Source organism: Taeniopygia guttata, chromosome 1, assembly GCF_048771995.1.
Source record: "Taeniopygia guttata chromosome 1, bTaeGut7.mat, whole genome shotgun sequence".
In the NCBI taxonomy this organism is placed as follows: Eukaryota; Metazoa; Chordata; class Aves; order Passeriformes; family Estrildidae; genus Taeniopygia; species Taeniopygia guttata.
The window spans coordinates 69286313-69302407 of NC_133024.1; the positions used below are offsets into that span (position 1 = coordinate 69286313).

Sequence of the window (16095 nt, forward strand, 5' to 3'; positions counted from 1 at the left end):
AATTTATATATGGCTGCAGAGGGACAGACAAGTGAGGTGTCTCAGTTGGAAGTCTCTTAGTTTCTTATTTGCTTAACTCACTGTAACAGCTAGCCTAAATAAAGAGGCTTTGTGTGACCAAGAGACCATATTCTGACAGAACCTGATTTTTTAAGTGCCATTTAATTCCTGATTAAAAATAAAAACACATAAATGCTGAATTGATTCTTCCTTTTGGCTCAGCTGGGAGACTTGGCAATGTGTCTAAGTCAGGTATGGAGGTTTAGAACAGTTAGGATGTGATGATTCTGTAGTAAGGGTTTGTAGAAGTAAATGTTAGCATGTAGGTTCCACAAAAATACATTTAACAAGTAATTGTGCACATTAAATGAGTTCTCATGGGAGAAAGTATCTTTTCATTCAGCACTGTCTCTTACCTTCCACAAGTACCAGCAGTTTATCTAGGAGAAGCAGCTCCAGTTCTTGTCTCCCAAAACTACAGCTGGGAAGTTTAACAAGAAGTCAGTGGTATAGGAAGCTGATTCAACTATATATAGGGCAGCTTAAATCTAAGGAACTGCAGTTGGAATAAGCCTTGATAGGCTTGTTGCTATTTTGTGCTTTAAAAGCTGTCCTCCCAAACAATGAGGTGTTACATAAGTATTCTAAAAGGCACAGGACACTTCCCTCAGCAATTAGTGACAAGAAAAATACCTTTTGTTCATTTGTGGTTTTGTTCTGTTTTTTGGTTTTTTTTTTTTTTGGGTTGTTGTTTTTGGTTTTTTGAGGGTTTGTTTTTTTTTTTTTGGTTTTTTTTCTTTGTTAAGGACATAGATTTTTTGTGTAGCTGACTACTAGAAGAAGAATAAATGGTTTATTGTATAAAAAATGCAGTTTTGCAATATTTGTACTCAAATTATTATCAGAAAAGTTACTGTAATGATTTTTGAAATAGGATTTAAAATTTACTGTAAGGATTGCATTCAGGTACTGGTATACTTGGGTTGATTTAAACAAGGCTGTAAATAAATCTATTGTAATTTCTCCAATTAAAGTAGAGGAGTTAGTACCACCTTTGAGATTTTCCATTGCTGGATCTAAACTCTTTGAGAAAGGCTGGATTGGTCTTGGGGAACAAAGGCAGAACTAATAGTTCAAAAATAACTAAACCTGGCAGCCAAAATAAATGTTTTCATTTGACGAAGACAGATTTTTTGTCACATGAAGGGTTTTGTCAATGAATTTTTAATCAAAACTGTTTATCTTTGGTTTGTTTTCTGGATGATTAATTCAGTAGCACTGCTGTAATTTCTTTGTTTACTTTCACCTACTATTGATTAAGACAAAGGAATTCCAGATGTCCAATGAAACCTAATTGTAAAGCATTTCCTAAATTCTGCTAAGTATATTTTTAGCTGGGACCAAGGATTGTGTTCGTGTTTTTAAATAAAGTACATTTCACATTCTTAGTCTTGGAAAAACAATTTTGTTCTAAAAATGAAAACATTCATTTAAGCCGTGTTTCATTTGAATACAGAAGCAGAAGCAGACTGTTCAAAATGTATAAAGTTTATTCAAGAACTCGGTTTCCAATTCTTGCAATTTCCTTTTGCATAAAGCTATATAAAGATAGGCAACTGCAAATACTAAAGGACTGTGAAATGAAAAAAAAAAAAAAAAGCTTGTGTTTGCACAATCACCAATGAAGCTTTTCTCTAATTTTTCCAGTGTAACAATTGAAACCAGTTGCAAGAACAGCTGTAAATAATTATTTTTGAGGGAGTAAATATGCAAACAAATCAGTTCACTATGCTGGTAGTGATTTTTTTCTCTTCTCCATTTGGATCATGCTTTTGGAAACAAACTAGAGAACTGCATACTCTCACTTCCCTGTGCTATAATTTTCTGTTACTCTGTAACTATTTACTGACATTTGATTAAAGTAGAAACAGTAATTTTGAAGTGTTAAAGAGGGGGGAAAGACATCCACATGGAGATATCAGAAGTTATTATTTAGTGGTGTATGAACTATGCTGAGATTAACAGCAATTCAGATTGTAGCATCAGCTGATTATGCTCTGGTAACATTAGCATAAATTTTTTTCTCTACTAACCACACCTAAAAGAGAAAGAATAGTGACAAGATGTCGCCAGTCATGCTTTAAAACATGTGCACAACTTCTATACTCTCTGATGTCAGTGTTGTAGAATAATGAAAAGAAGAATCAATTTTAAGCAATGAAAAGGATCATATTGGTGATTTGGGTGGCAGTGCTGGGTGGCAGGTTCAGCAAACCTCTTTAGGTTTTGGTACTACTCAGAATCCACCTGTGAACTGAAGCAAGTCCAGATTTCCACAAGAAAGATGATAGTTATTGCAGTATCTAAATGAAGTGCCATCCTGCTTAATAGTGTTACCAGCCAGGGGACTGCACCCTGATTTTCCTAGGTCTTTAGGGGTCAGGATATTCTTGCCTGGAAAGTCTCAGTTCAGTCCCTTGCTGTGAATTAATTGGCAAATCATATTGAAAATGCGCCACCAAAACAAAAGTTTAACATGTATAACTTAAAAGTGTTGTGCTTTTATTGCCAGCAGAACAAAGAGATTTTAACTATTTTGGAGTATCTGGCTAACATTTAGGGGTTGGATTAGTGAATTATTTGTTTGATACTCCATGGAAATGGGCATATGTTCCTTGATGTCAGAACAACGGCTGAAATTTCTAAGGACTCAAGTCCCAGTTTTGCTGTTAATACTACACCTGTACGAGATTGGTAACATTACAGTTCTCCAAGTTACTCGTAGTTTTTAGGTATCTGGTACATGCAAGGGTATTTTCTGACCTTTATTTTAGTACTCAAACTTTCTAATCAATGAAGTCTGCTTGTATTACGGTTTGTAAAAGCTTGTCCATGGAGCTGGAACCACCTAAATTGGCTTTAAGGAATACTGAAGACAGGTTTCTGTTAAAGTGTGCCTCAGCTAAGGGCTTAGGCTTAGAGACACATAATGTCAAGATATACAGTTGTGGAGATAAACATTTCTCTCCCTATGGCCAACAGCCTTGGACTCAATCCTGAAGACAGGAGTAAGTGAATGAGTCTAACCCCAAGAAAATGCAATTTCAGATATGGAAGATGTGTGGCTTCCTACTTCTCCTTCAGGCAGTGTAACAGCAGTTGGAGCACTAACGTGAACCCTTGCTTCACTCGCCTAAGCTCACCTTAAGTGTTTCCTACTTGCACTGCTGGAGCTCTTGGAGTTTGCATTAATTGCTGAGGGCTCCATCCTGCTGCTGAAAGGCAGTTTTAGTCCCGTACATCAGGGGGACACTCTTAGAGAAATTGCAAAGGCAGCCCTTGAAGCAGGGACTGCCCTGGGCTTTACCATAATAATAGTGAAAACTGTTAATGGGGGACTCTTTCTCAGCTCTGGTTTTTGAGTGTTTTTCTTGTTTTCTTCCCTTTTTTCACCAGAGCTGAAGTGGCAAGTTTTTAAAACGTTAGTAGTTATTTTGTCCTAATTCTTATGTTTTAAAGGTGATGATTAATTTTTTTTTCCCAAAGGTGGATATTCATGGTTTACTAAAAATCCTTCTGTAAATAGACACCAAGGCACTATGTGATAGCTCGTTCCTGGATAATAAGATCGTAAAGTACATACAAAACAGCATCAAAGGAATTAAAAACCCATGAGGTTTAAACATCAGACTATTAAATACAAGTCTTGCTACCCAGCGGTGTGCAAACAATTTATTTGTGTTCAGTGCAACACTGTACAGGGGAACGGGTCTGCAGTTGTATTTTGTTACAAGGCCAATAAACGGTTTGTCAGCTCTGGTGAGCATTTATTTTATATCCAAAGTCTTAATGTAAAAAATAATAACTGTTTTACTCTGTGATGGAGTTCCACTCTGACAGGATCAAAAATACCAGTAAACAGATGCAGATGGGAATGAAATATTCCTCTTAATTGAAATCTGTGGGCTGCATAAAAGGATTTTTTCCCACTGCCCAAATAGTTCCTTGTGTCAGACAATCTGAAGACACATTTTTTTTTACTAGTCCAGCTGGCACAACAGATTGCCTTGTTGAATTAGCATGTCCTAAAATAAAAAAAAGATTTAAATAAATATGATGGTACAGGCAGTAGAACAAACAATTGCTATCAAACATACTTCTCTGTTGTATAGTGAATGGATTTGAGACACAGAGAGGCCTTTGTGACTTCTGGAGCTTTTTGCATTAGTTATTTTTATATGAATCTCAGTAACAAGTAAATCAGCATATGTGTTGCCAAATTAAAATAGAAAGCTATTAGCAAATCAACATCTTTTACACAGAACTCATACAAATGCCACATTTTTCTATCCTGTGTTATTGCAAGAACAAAATTGCATAGACCATTTGCTGGCACTTTCTGAATTCTCCAAATAATGGTTTGTCTTACAAATAATTCAAGTAGTTCCCTCAATTTAATTTCACCCACTAATACAGTAAGTGTGTACATGTAGTTAGAGGAAAACCCATGGATCTCAAAAATATGAACACTGACATAATCATCTGACTGAATAATAGTTCAGCAAGGAAACATTTGTTTTATTTTTTTATGCTCTCTGTAAGGCTGTTTTCCAAGTGTTACTGACAAAACATTTGATTCAAGTCATTCTTCTGAAGTGGAAATGTCATTTGTGCTCTTCTTCCCGTTACACCCTGTATTCCAGAACTGTAGATGCAGATTTGTTCCCTAAATTGTAAGTGCTTTGTTTTTAAAATGCTGAAAAATATGCTTTCAGTAATGCTCTTTAGGAGTAATACAAATCTCAGATGCCCAAAGGGGTGTGTGGCCTTTTGGGTGCCTCACTGGCAGACTCGGCTGTATTCTTGGCAAGTGGAGCCCACGCCGGCCACTGACAAGTAGAGCTTTCCATCTGGACACACACAGATTTCATAGAGCCCCTGAGAAATCCCAGATCCACCCCTGGCACCCTCAGGCAGCTTGGGCAGTCGCACCGTTTCAGCATCGAGCAAAAGCTGTGAGGGAAAAAGAAGGAGAAATAGAGTTGCTAGAGATAGTAAAGCAATAACGTGCCATGAGACAAGTTGAATTTGGCTAGGCAGAGGCTTAAGAATGGCCTTTTACAAAGGACTGGTTACATACAAAGTTTCTCTGAGCCCTAGGTTCTTGGCAGATATAAACACAGGACAGGAATAAGCTGGTGCCCACCCTCGTCTTAGGCAGAGAACTCGTGAAGTTCAACAAGGCCAAGTGCAATGTCCTGCACCTGTGTTGGGGCAATCCCCAAAACGAATACAAGCAGAGTGATTAATGGATTGAGAGAAGCCCTGAGGAGAAAGATGTGGGGTATTGACAGATGAAAACCTATTTATGAGCCAGCAATGCATGCTCACAGCCCAGAAAATCAATCACATCCTGGGCTGCAACAGGAGCAGCATAAGCAGGGCAAGGAGGGGATTCTGCCTCTCTGCTCTGCTCTGGTGAGACCCCACCTGCAGTGCTGCATCAGCTCTGGGGCCCCTAAAATAAGAAAGGGATCTGTTGAAGTGAGTTCAGAGGAGGAACACGAAGATCCTCAGAGAGGTGGAGCATCTCTCCTATGAGGAAAGGCTGAGAGAATTGGGATTGTTCAGCACGGAGAGGGGAAGGCTCTGGGGAGACCTCATTGCAACCTTCCAACATTTAAAGGGAGCCGGAGCCTACAAGAAAGCTGGGGAGGGACGCTTTATCAGGGATACTGGCTTTAAATTGAAAGAAGATAGATTAGCTATAAAAAAGAATTGCTTTCAGTGGTGAGGCACAGGAACAGGTTGCCCAGAGAAACTGTGGATGACCCATCCCTGGAAGTGTTCAAGGCCAGATTGGGTTGAGCTCTGAGCAGCCTGGTTCAGTTGAAAGTGTCCCTGGCCATGGTAGGGGAAGTTGGACCTGAATAATGTTTAAGGTTCCTTCCAGCACAATTCACTCTATAATTCTAAGGTAAGTGACAGGGTCTCTGCCCATGCACAGAAGAGCAGGACACAAGCACTGCTGCTGGACCCAGGTGTGTCCTGGCCTGAGTTCTAAGGCCTCACTGCGGAGCCAGCTGGTTAAGGATGGACGTGGGTTGGTCTGTAGTTCCTCTGTGGAAGAACTGGCACAGTACAGCAGAGGGGATAAATAGGCTGCTGCATGTTGCCTGTGGTTAATGATGTCTGCAGAGCTTCCCTCCTTAATTTTGTCACTTTGGGGGTGTATCTGCTTCTGAGCCAAAGTTCTCCGCTGGGGTGCTGGGAATCACTGTGGTAGTGGGGAGCTAAGCAGTATCCAAGTTTTATTAGAAAGCATCTCTCTAAGCTAATACAACATTATGTCTGTTGGTACTATTATTTACATAAATAAAAGTTTTATTATTGGCACTATTTATTTCAATATCCTGCCACCAAAAACCTGAGGAATTTAATTAACAGAACTTGAAAAAAAGACTTGAAGTTAGAGTCACACAGAAGATCAACCACAGTTATTGGAAAAGAAGGGCTTGAACTCACCACGCCATCACTGCTGTGTAGCTTGATATCCATCTGGGAAAGAGCTTCAATATTCCCAGCTTGTGCTTTGATATTAATTCCTCGTGGTGCATCCATGCTCAAAGATCGAGTTGGTGATTCCAGCCTAAAAGCAGGAGCAGGAAATTGGACAGTAGCACAATCTCATATGTTCCTTTATTTTAGAAAAATAAGTAAACATTGAACAAGACCTTTCAGGCTCTGAAGTCATATAAAAGATGCATTTTCCCTTTTCTTTAGGTGGACTTGAAAAAAGAGGAAGCTATTTTGAAAACCAACAAAGCATACCAAATGAAAAATATAGATTAATTCATAATACAAATGCAAGGTATTATTCCATACATAACTGCAGATTATTTCAGTAAAAGAGAAACCTAATCTATTAACCTGAAACCCAGTTTTACATTGGTTAGTTTCAATTTGTTTTCATTTTTGACATAGTAAGACATTGAAATAAATACAATTAATATAGTCTGGAACTTTTTTTAATCAGTGAGATTTTTGACACTGCAATTAGCTGGACCAAGATTTCACTCTCTGTATGTGTGTTGTTTAACTAGATGACATCTGAAACTTAAAAACTGTTAATTTGAAATAAAAAGTATACAGTATAACAAACAGCAAGTTGCAAACCCTGCAGTGCCACAAGATGGCAGGAAGGCACTGTATTATCTGAGTAATCACCTTGTTAGATCAGCTGTGCAGGAATAATGATTTTTATTTTTCAAAGAGATAAGGCTTTGTTGCTTCAGAATTTTGCTATAATTTTCATGCTAAGGGGTAGAAATACTAATTAAAAATAATGAGAAGGAAAGAAAAAGCCCAATCTTAGCAACAGGCTAGTGATTATATTGCTTCTTTTGACTATTACTAGAACTGCTTCATCTCGAGGCACTGCAGGATCAGAATTGATACCTATTAGGTTTTGATCATGCTTATTTACTTACCCTTCCTGATGACACTAGCCAACACTAAACAGGTGAATATGAAGGCTCGAGAAAGTGAGACAACTGGTGGTCCCTGCTTACATGTGCTGGCTTTCCTATTCTCTGGACATATACCAAAGAACGTGGGTTGCATCCACACTGTAGAACACACACTTGTTTTCAAGCCTGCATGTTCTCAGCCACTGCATTTTCTAGAAATGCAGAGGGTTGGTGTGTGTGTGTGTGTGTGTGTGTTTGTGTGTGTGCAGATGTTGTACTGGCTCCATGAGTGCTCCACAGCTGTCAGTCTGGGCGAGTGGAAGCTGTGCCCAAGCAGAGCTTTACTGGGAATTGTGTAGTGAGTCCAGGCTCTGACTGCCAATCATTGGCAGAAATTAGCTGTCTAATTTACTGAGACTCAAGTCTTCATTTTCTTTTTGTTTTCCTGTTACTTCATTAAAACAAGAATATAAAAGGAGACAGTTTGTGCTAGTAAGAAAGTTCAGTTGTATCTTTGAGTTCTGAAGAAGCTAAATCCAACTGATAACTTAAAACCTAAATCCATGATACCTAAGCACAATCACTGAAACTTCATTTTTTTTCCTCAAATCTGAAAACAGCTCAAGCAATATTGGCTTATCACTCCTGGCCAGAGTTAGAAGAAGATTATATCTTCTCTGATCTTAAAAGGTCCCTTCCAACCCAAACCATTCTACGATTTTTACATTTCTATAATTTGCCTCTCCCTGACATCTCCTGGGTTAATCGCCTTCAATTAGTTTAAACTGATTTGACTGATAAATAAATAAAATACTAATAATGGGTAAATGCATAATGGCCCCATATTGAGACCATATCCACAAAATAATTTGATGCCTCATTCCATGAATCTGAGATAGCACAAACTTCTGCCATGATCATGCTGTGTACCAGGTCATGAGAACGAGTTCTGAATCAGACAACCAATACAGTATTAGTAATCTTTATTAAGCAGTGTTTGGAATTTAACAACTTTTGTATGAATTTTTGCTTTAGATCTCTAAATTTATACCTCTATGAAATAGAAAATCAATTTTTCCCTGAGTGATTAATGTGGGAGGTCTGCTTCATAGGAATATTTTTCAGTGCACATTTGTATGCATTATATACTGAAAAATTAAGAAAGTTTCTATTTTTCAATCTTTTAAATTTAATGTATTTTCATAAATTAGTGTCAAAGGACTTAAATATAACTTTGCCATAGTTTGCCTTAACAAAAAGCTTTAATCTCTAAAATACCTCATTTTCTTTTGTAAAGTATTTCACCTACATAAGCAAGCTATATGTAGGCATAAATTTTTATTTTTAAACTCCATTAAATATCACAAGACAGCAGACTGGGAAAAACTTCTGAGAGTATATCAGACCTGGAGTTTAAAAAGCAATCAAACATGAGAGAAATATTTCATACTTTCTACAAAAATTAATGCTGGCATGAAGCCTACAGACTTCGGAAGCACTTAGATTTATGATATGACATACACATAATTTAAATTACATTGCAGAATTACATTTGCTATATTAATCACAAACCTAAATTTCTGCTGTTTATACAGGTCCTATTTCTAGATTAACTCAGCCTGGATTTGCCTAATTAAGCACGTCATTGAAGCTTCCTGGCAATGCAAACTGTGATGAATCAGTGATGTGAACTGTAATATGTGAGATTCTAGCAAAGGCAAGAGTCAATAACACTAATGATGCATTTCTTTGTACAGTATTCAAAGGTTTGGTGTCTGAAGTCCAGATGAACTCAAAGGGAAACGGGCACCTAGTGTAGAAACAGCCTAAGTTAAACCTTGACTTTGAATGTCCCTTCTCAGTCCCCACATTGATGTACATCTCTCAGGTGTCCTGGCAAAACAAGAATTCAGTTTGTCTGAAAATGATGGAGGGTGCTTGGAGAATAAGAGGGAAGAAATTAATTGTCTTAGAGTTTTTGGTCACTTTATAATATTTGAATTTGTGCATTAGAATGATGAGGGAATATATTGTTACCAGTCACTTTATTTTTTTTTTAAACTTACAGACACATAAATTACATTTAAGACAATGAAGTGAATGATCTTTACCATCTGGGGAAATTAATCTATGTAATGTGCTGTCCTAAATGTGACATCTGTCACAGCCTCGATCTCACTTGGGAAGATGGATTCTGTACTTATGAGAAGCTTCTAGGTACTGCAGTAGCTGCCAGGGTCAATTAGCAAGGGGTGTGGTGCAAGAGAAATTGATCTGGGCAGCACAGCATTTGATGCCAAGGACCTGACGGCCCATTATATGTGTCCTGAGGAGAACTCTGGACTAGCTGTTGCTAACTGGATGCCCAGAAAGGTTGGAGCACATTAGGTGTTCTCCAAGAGATCACAGATTTCAGATTAGTTTAACACAAATGTCACCCTGTCCATGTACCCCAAACAGTTCCACAATGAAAATCAAGGTGTGGAGAGCTCAGGCCATTGGGAAATCTCCCTCCAAAGCATGTTTGTAATTTGAATTAAGACACTCAAGTAGACATACTTACAGATTGTAAGGCAATGCAAGCCACACCTGGGCCCACCTGCAGAATAGTTACTTTGTCTTGCTCCCCTTCACCCTGATTCCTGCAGCCTGAGAAAATGCACATGATAGCCAGGGAAGGGTGAGGGAATAGGTGGTCCCTGGTACTACATTACAGCTGTCATTTGCTGGATATTGGTTCTCCATAGTCCATTGCAACTAAAGCAGTTGATTACAGCAAAGATAATATTTACTTGCTGGTAAGAGTTCCAGGAGTCAACTATACTATCTTGTCTGGCAGCCAGAGAAAGCTGAGCTGTGCTAAATAATGAACGAAGGACTGTGTGAAAGAATATTCTGAGGGAACTTCAGAACACCAGCATCCAGGCTCTGAATCTGAAACTATCCCAACAAGTGAAAGGCTTGGAGATTTCCCTCTTCCTATAAGCATGTTGCTAACTCATGGAGATGTTAGATCACCAGAAATTGCTCAGTTGCCTGTTAGGGAGGATGTGAGGGCAGGGAGAGCCTGCAGCAGTTCTTGTAAAGAAGCAGATGACACTGCCTGTGCAGGCTGCAGGAATATTGATCTCTTTTTTCATCCTGGTCTGGCAGGAGTCAGGATGCCTTACAGATCTTTTAAGTACCACAATGTTTTAGAAAGCTAGTTCTACCACTGAAGAAAGAGTACCACAAGTTTTCTACTGCACTTTGGAATTGCTTGACCCTTAGAGCTGGACAGAGGAACCAGCTTGCTCTTGGGTAATTGTTTATCCTTTCCTTCTGACCCCTTTTTGACTTTTCCAGCTCAGGAGTCATCATCTCTACTGAATTCAATGGGAAGAGAATTCCGTGGTATGACCTTGGACAGAAGTTGCCCATCTGTATGCATTCTTCCCTGCACCTATCTAAGGAAGATCAGGATGACTGTAACTGTACTGAACATGTCCAGGATTCCACACTACCTCTAATACTGTAGTGCATCCAACAACTGTGCATCCCTGGGAGTGTCCAAGGTTAGGTTAGACAGAGCCTTGAGCAACCTGGTCTAGTGGAAGGTGTACCTGCTCATGACAGGGCGTTAGAACTAGATGACCTTTAAGGACCCTTGCAACCCAAACCATTCTATTATTCTATAATCAAAACATCTTTCTCACATCATCAGGTAAGGAAGAGACCCTCTATATACTTTTGGCATGCAAAAAGAAATCCTACCATGAACACCTACCCCAGAATTCATCTGACTTTGTAAAGGTTAAAGGGGAACAGAAATTAAATTATAATTAAACAAGAAATGATTATAGTAATTTTTTATTAAAAAAAGACTAGAGGTCATGGAGCAAAGGATGACAGAAAAGGCAAGAAATGAAGAGGAAAAAAAAAAACTCATGAGAGAAAAAGGGGAAAAAAGAAAATCTTTAACCTGTCAAGGAACTAATGTTTTGAAAGGCAAAAAAGGAACCTAGAGGATTCTGTGGGCTTAATTGGCCTTGGTTCTCTGTAGATGTCTGCTTTGATCCCTGCTTTTTTGAATGCACCTTAACCTTTAAAAGGCAATAGAAGTATATTGACTTTTTGATTAGTCTGAAAGCAGTCTAATTCCCCAGCCATGCAGCTAGACATTGTAAGACAGTAAACCACAGGCAGAGCATGCACTAGTCACAGAGCAAAAAGAGATTTTCAGCATTTATTTATGGTGCAGTACACACAATTTCAAACCATATCCTTTCTTTATGAGGAATCTGGATTCCTGTTGACATGAACTGAGCAAAACTGGGTTGGAGTTCTAGAGGTGGAGAGTGAGCAGCAGGCATGGAGTAATGCCTACTCCACTGCCCACCCACATTCACTTATCTCTCAGCAGCTTGCTGTTTTTAGGTCAGGTGAGCGGGGAGGGAAATCAGGATGTAGCAAGAAGAACATGATTACCCAAACTTGGTGTTCTGCCTTGTGGGTTTTGGTTGCTTGCCAGAAGGTCCAAAGGCAAAGAAGGACGAAAGAACAGGACTGAGACCTCAGTCTTGATATAAGCCTCATTTCTGTATTTTGCAAAAGCATTTTCTTTGGAACAGCTCCTAAAATTACATCTCCTTGCAAAGAGGAAAAATGAGTTTCACAGCATATTCCATCAACTGTGTCTATCTTAAGGACACGGAAGTATCAGTATGCAACAGTAAACTGTGATAGCTCTTACTGAATGTCAAAGAGTAGAAAATACTAATGACTCATTAAATCTTCTTCCCTGGTCAGTTTCTGCATAATGAAAATATAGGAGTTACTTAGTCAAGCCTTAGCACAAAAATCTGGTTTGACATAACTTCTATAAATCTTTCAAACGCTGACTGATTTTTCTTTCTAAAATGTCCCATTTTGCATCACACCTATTGAATTCCTTCATTTAGAGGTGGAATAATCGCTTCCCACCTGGATGATATTGTCTTCCATATTGCCTTTTTTCACTTGGATATTCTAAGTCTGAACTTCACTGACTTAAACTAAATGAAACATAATGTGCAAAATTGACTTAAAAACTGTGTTCATTTTTCCTTGTCAAGCCCATTAGTTGGTCAACAGTTATAATCTATCTCCCAATTTTTGTAGCTTAGTTCAAAAAAATAATTTTCCAAGGACTATTGCCTCTGTGAGTTGCCTGAACTAGGATGCATATTCTGTTTCAGTAAGATCAATGTCAATATCTACAGCTCCTATACACTAAGTTAATTTATTATTTATGCCACAATAAAATGTAATATGTAAACCAGTATATTTTTAATGAATCAAAATTTTACAGCAATTATTTCAAAATTAAAATTAAGAATATTTAATAATTTTCTACCAAGTTAATCTGGCTCTTCTAATGCAGAAAAAAATACAGGAAAACATAAGGGTAGCATGAGATACAGCTTAATATTAAAGCTGTGGTTTCAACTTAACCATGCCAAAATCATTAACTCAAAGTTTTTGTGTCAGTAATAAAAAAAGATCACCAGTCTCTTGTGAAAAGAGAGAAAAGTTGTCTGATAACACTGTAAGACAACACATAGAGAACAAGTGAATTCAGAGAAACATACTATGAAAATATCTGTTTAGAGGCAAGTGTATGTACAGGAACTCCATTAGAGAAAAATTATTTGGCTGGAATAAAAGCAGCTGTTCATAAAGCACCTCCTTTTTTACAGGAGTCCTGAAGTGTTTTAAACAAAATCTTCAGTGACCCTGTGTTGTAACTTAAAGACTATAAAATGATGCAGTAATTTTAATCAGATGCATATTAGAGCATATCATAATCAGATGCAAATTAGAGCAATCGGTTCTAATTTGTTTTAAAAGTAACCTTTTTTTTTTTTTTTCCTTGATTCTTCTGTTTATTGCTTAAATACATTAATGAAAATGTCATTTTGGAAGGTCCATCATTTTTGCCTCCAATCACTTGGGGAAGTCTCAAAATGTGCTGTGCTTTGCTGACAGCTTGTCCACCTCTGACTTCTGAAAATAGACAGAAATGTACCTTGTAGTGCACTGAAACATCCCAAATACTTTCATACCAGCAGAACTACCCTGAAATAACTACACAATGCTGTAGTAGGCTCTACTTTTCCTGGTGGTCTTCATGTTCATGCACACAGATGGTCAGTCCTAACGAGTGACACACAAGCAAGTCATTACTACCGGCAGTACAGGACTTCTGTGTGGCACGTATAATACTGCTGCAGGATCCTTTCTTTCATGTTTATTAGACTCCCTCCCAGAGGTCTCTGTTAGTAAGGCCTGGAAGCAGTTCATTACTCATCCATTTCAGGACTCTCATATCTAGAGGGTAAAAAAATCTCACTGAACCACTTTCATATTTCCCTTTCTTCTAACTCTTGGGAAGGAGTTTTCATCATACAGAACACAGCTGGGCCTACTGAGCTTGGCTGGGAAGAAGGGGAGTGACAGTGAAATGATAAAATCATGTAATGGAGAAACCAAGTAATCAGATCACAACTACTCACTAAACTCAAATAAGCAACATGTAGGGAATCCATTTTCTAAAGCTAAAACAGTCTTGTAATGACCTTTTGGAATATTGAGCCATGGCAGTAATGGATCTTAGACTCTTTATTCTTTTTACTTTAAGAAAATCATTCCATGATAATAAAAACATAATTAATCAGATTCTATTGTAATTTTAATTTTCTGTATATAAATTAATCCATTTATCCTTATTTATGCCTATATTTAAATTATTTTATCCACACACTTAACACCGGCTTATACCTCCAAGATCTTGGATTTGGAGTCAAGTCTGTTATGTGCCCTAGTGCTGCATCAGGGTGTCTAACTTTTACATATTCCAACATTAGAGATGCAGGACCTAGGAAATCAGCCTGGATTGTGTTCCTCTGATGATGTCTGTGCTGAGTACTCCATGACAGAAAAGCACTAACAATATAAGGGTTCCATACTCTGTTGTGCTTCAGGCTGTGGGCAATCTGATGACCTCGCATTAGAAGAAAGGGGAGACTGTGCTATTTTTCTAATACATATTTGAATATTCATAAGCTTTAAGAAATAAGTCATTTACAGGAGGACATTGGAGATGAGTGTGCAGTGTAGGATAGAAAACCAGAAAAATGTTCAAAACAAGAATTAGAGGAGCCAAGGAAAGAACTGTATGAGGTAATAAATATAAATGTGAATACATGAGATGCACAATTATCACAAGTGGTATAAAAAAAAAATCTGAATTTGATGCAGATGATATAGAGATGGTTTTGAACCAAGAAGAGATTCAGAAATTTGATAGCAAGGAAAACACTTAGACTGTATTTGAGATTCTCTAAAGTCTTTAGTGAGTATAAGACAACTATAGATTTTTACCAACTAAGAAAGGATACTTCTTTTAGGTAAATATGATGGTGTCATGACTTTCCTGAAAAGAAAAAGTCATAGCATTCCAAGCTGTTTATTAGCTTGGGAAGACTCATAACCTCATGCCTGATGTGAAACAAGAACCAGTAACTGGCAGCCATTTCTAATCCTAGTCACATGGTTATAGAAACTATGATTAGCAATTTAGATGAATTTATGAAACACCAGGTACAAAGTGGAAAGCCTTTATTCTGCAATTTGAACATTTCCCAGTATAGTGCCTCATTTCTTATGATGAATTTTTATTTCCTCAGACCTTAACCAAGTATGGTGTAGCTGGCAAGTGCAGAATTCCTAAAGAAATGCCGTTGATCCCCCATTCATCCTTCAAAATTAATAGAAAGAAAGAACTAGTGCTAGAGCATAAATAATCTGCTCTGTTTTAGATATCTCTGTAAAGTGCCCTCACATTACCTGTTGCCTTCTACCAAAAGGGATGAGATGCAGTACAGGTATCTGCACCTAGATGTCCATATAAATTGAATCAACTCCACTTGAACATCTGCCCAAACAGCTGTAAACCCCTGGGGCCAAGCTGCAGGAATATTAGTTTCTGTGTGGGTGGCTTGTGGGAGGATCCCTTTCCACTTCAGTAAATGAATGAATAAATGAATGAATGAATGAATGAATGAATGAATGAATGAATGAATGAATGATTTTGCTTGCAGGGAGAGGAGTATTCTAAACCTGGATGGACATCTGAGATGCATCTGCTTATTCTGAGCACACAAAGGTCCTCTAGCTTTGGACTTAGTTGCATGAATGCAGCCTAAATATGTAAGAGATGAATGGTAACCAGGAGTGTGTGCTGAACCATCAGCTAAATCACATTTATGAACAATGAAGAAATCATTTAGAATCAGCAAAAATGTTGGGCACATGCAGATGAAGGGGTTTTTGCATGTTTTCACTTTTTTGCCCTACTCCATATGCATAGGAAGCACAGCTGATTTTTAAATAAATAAATCTACTGGGCTTTAAAGCTCATTTTGCCTTCTGCTAAAAATGATCAAGGATAATGATAAAAGGCAGAACACCAAGGCACTGCATTCTTTTTGGGTGCCGTTCTTAAATATTGGGAGTATCTGCCACTCTTGAAGGCGTCAGCTGCTGTTTTCTTCAACATATTTTTCTTTAATTTAAATAAAAAATTCTTAGTACAGTTTCCTTTCTT

General features: G+C 37.9%; 1 protein-coding gene across 6 annotated transcripts in view; it reads right to left on the reverse strand.

Moving 5' to 3' along the window:
* Positions 1 to 1532: 1532 nt before the first annotated feature.
* SGCG (sarcoglycan gamma) overlaps positions 1533 to 16095 on the reverse strand; it is a 106168-nt gene continuing 91605 nt past the window's right edge. For 5 of the 6 annotated variants that reach the window (XM_030275335.4, XM_030275344.4, XM_030275349.4 and 2 more), the window contains 2 exons: positions 6526 to 6649; positions 1533 to 5013 (listed from right to left, as the gene is read on the reverse strand). In XM_030275335.4, coding sequence (XP_030131195.1) covers positions 4840 to 5013; positions 6526 to 6649 — 298 coding nt within the window. In that variant the 3' untranslated portion in view covers positions 1533 to 4839. The remainder of the gene's footprint in view (positions 5014 to 6525; positions 6650 to 16095) is intronic. The other variant, XM_072930780.1, reaches the window with a different exon arrangement.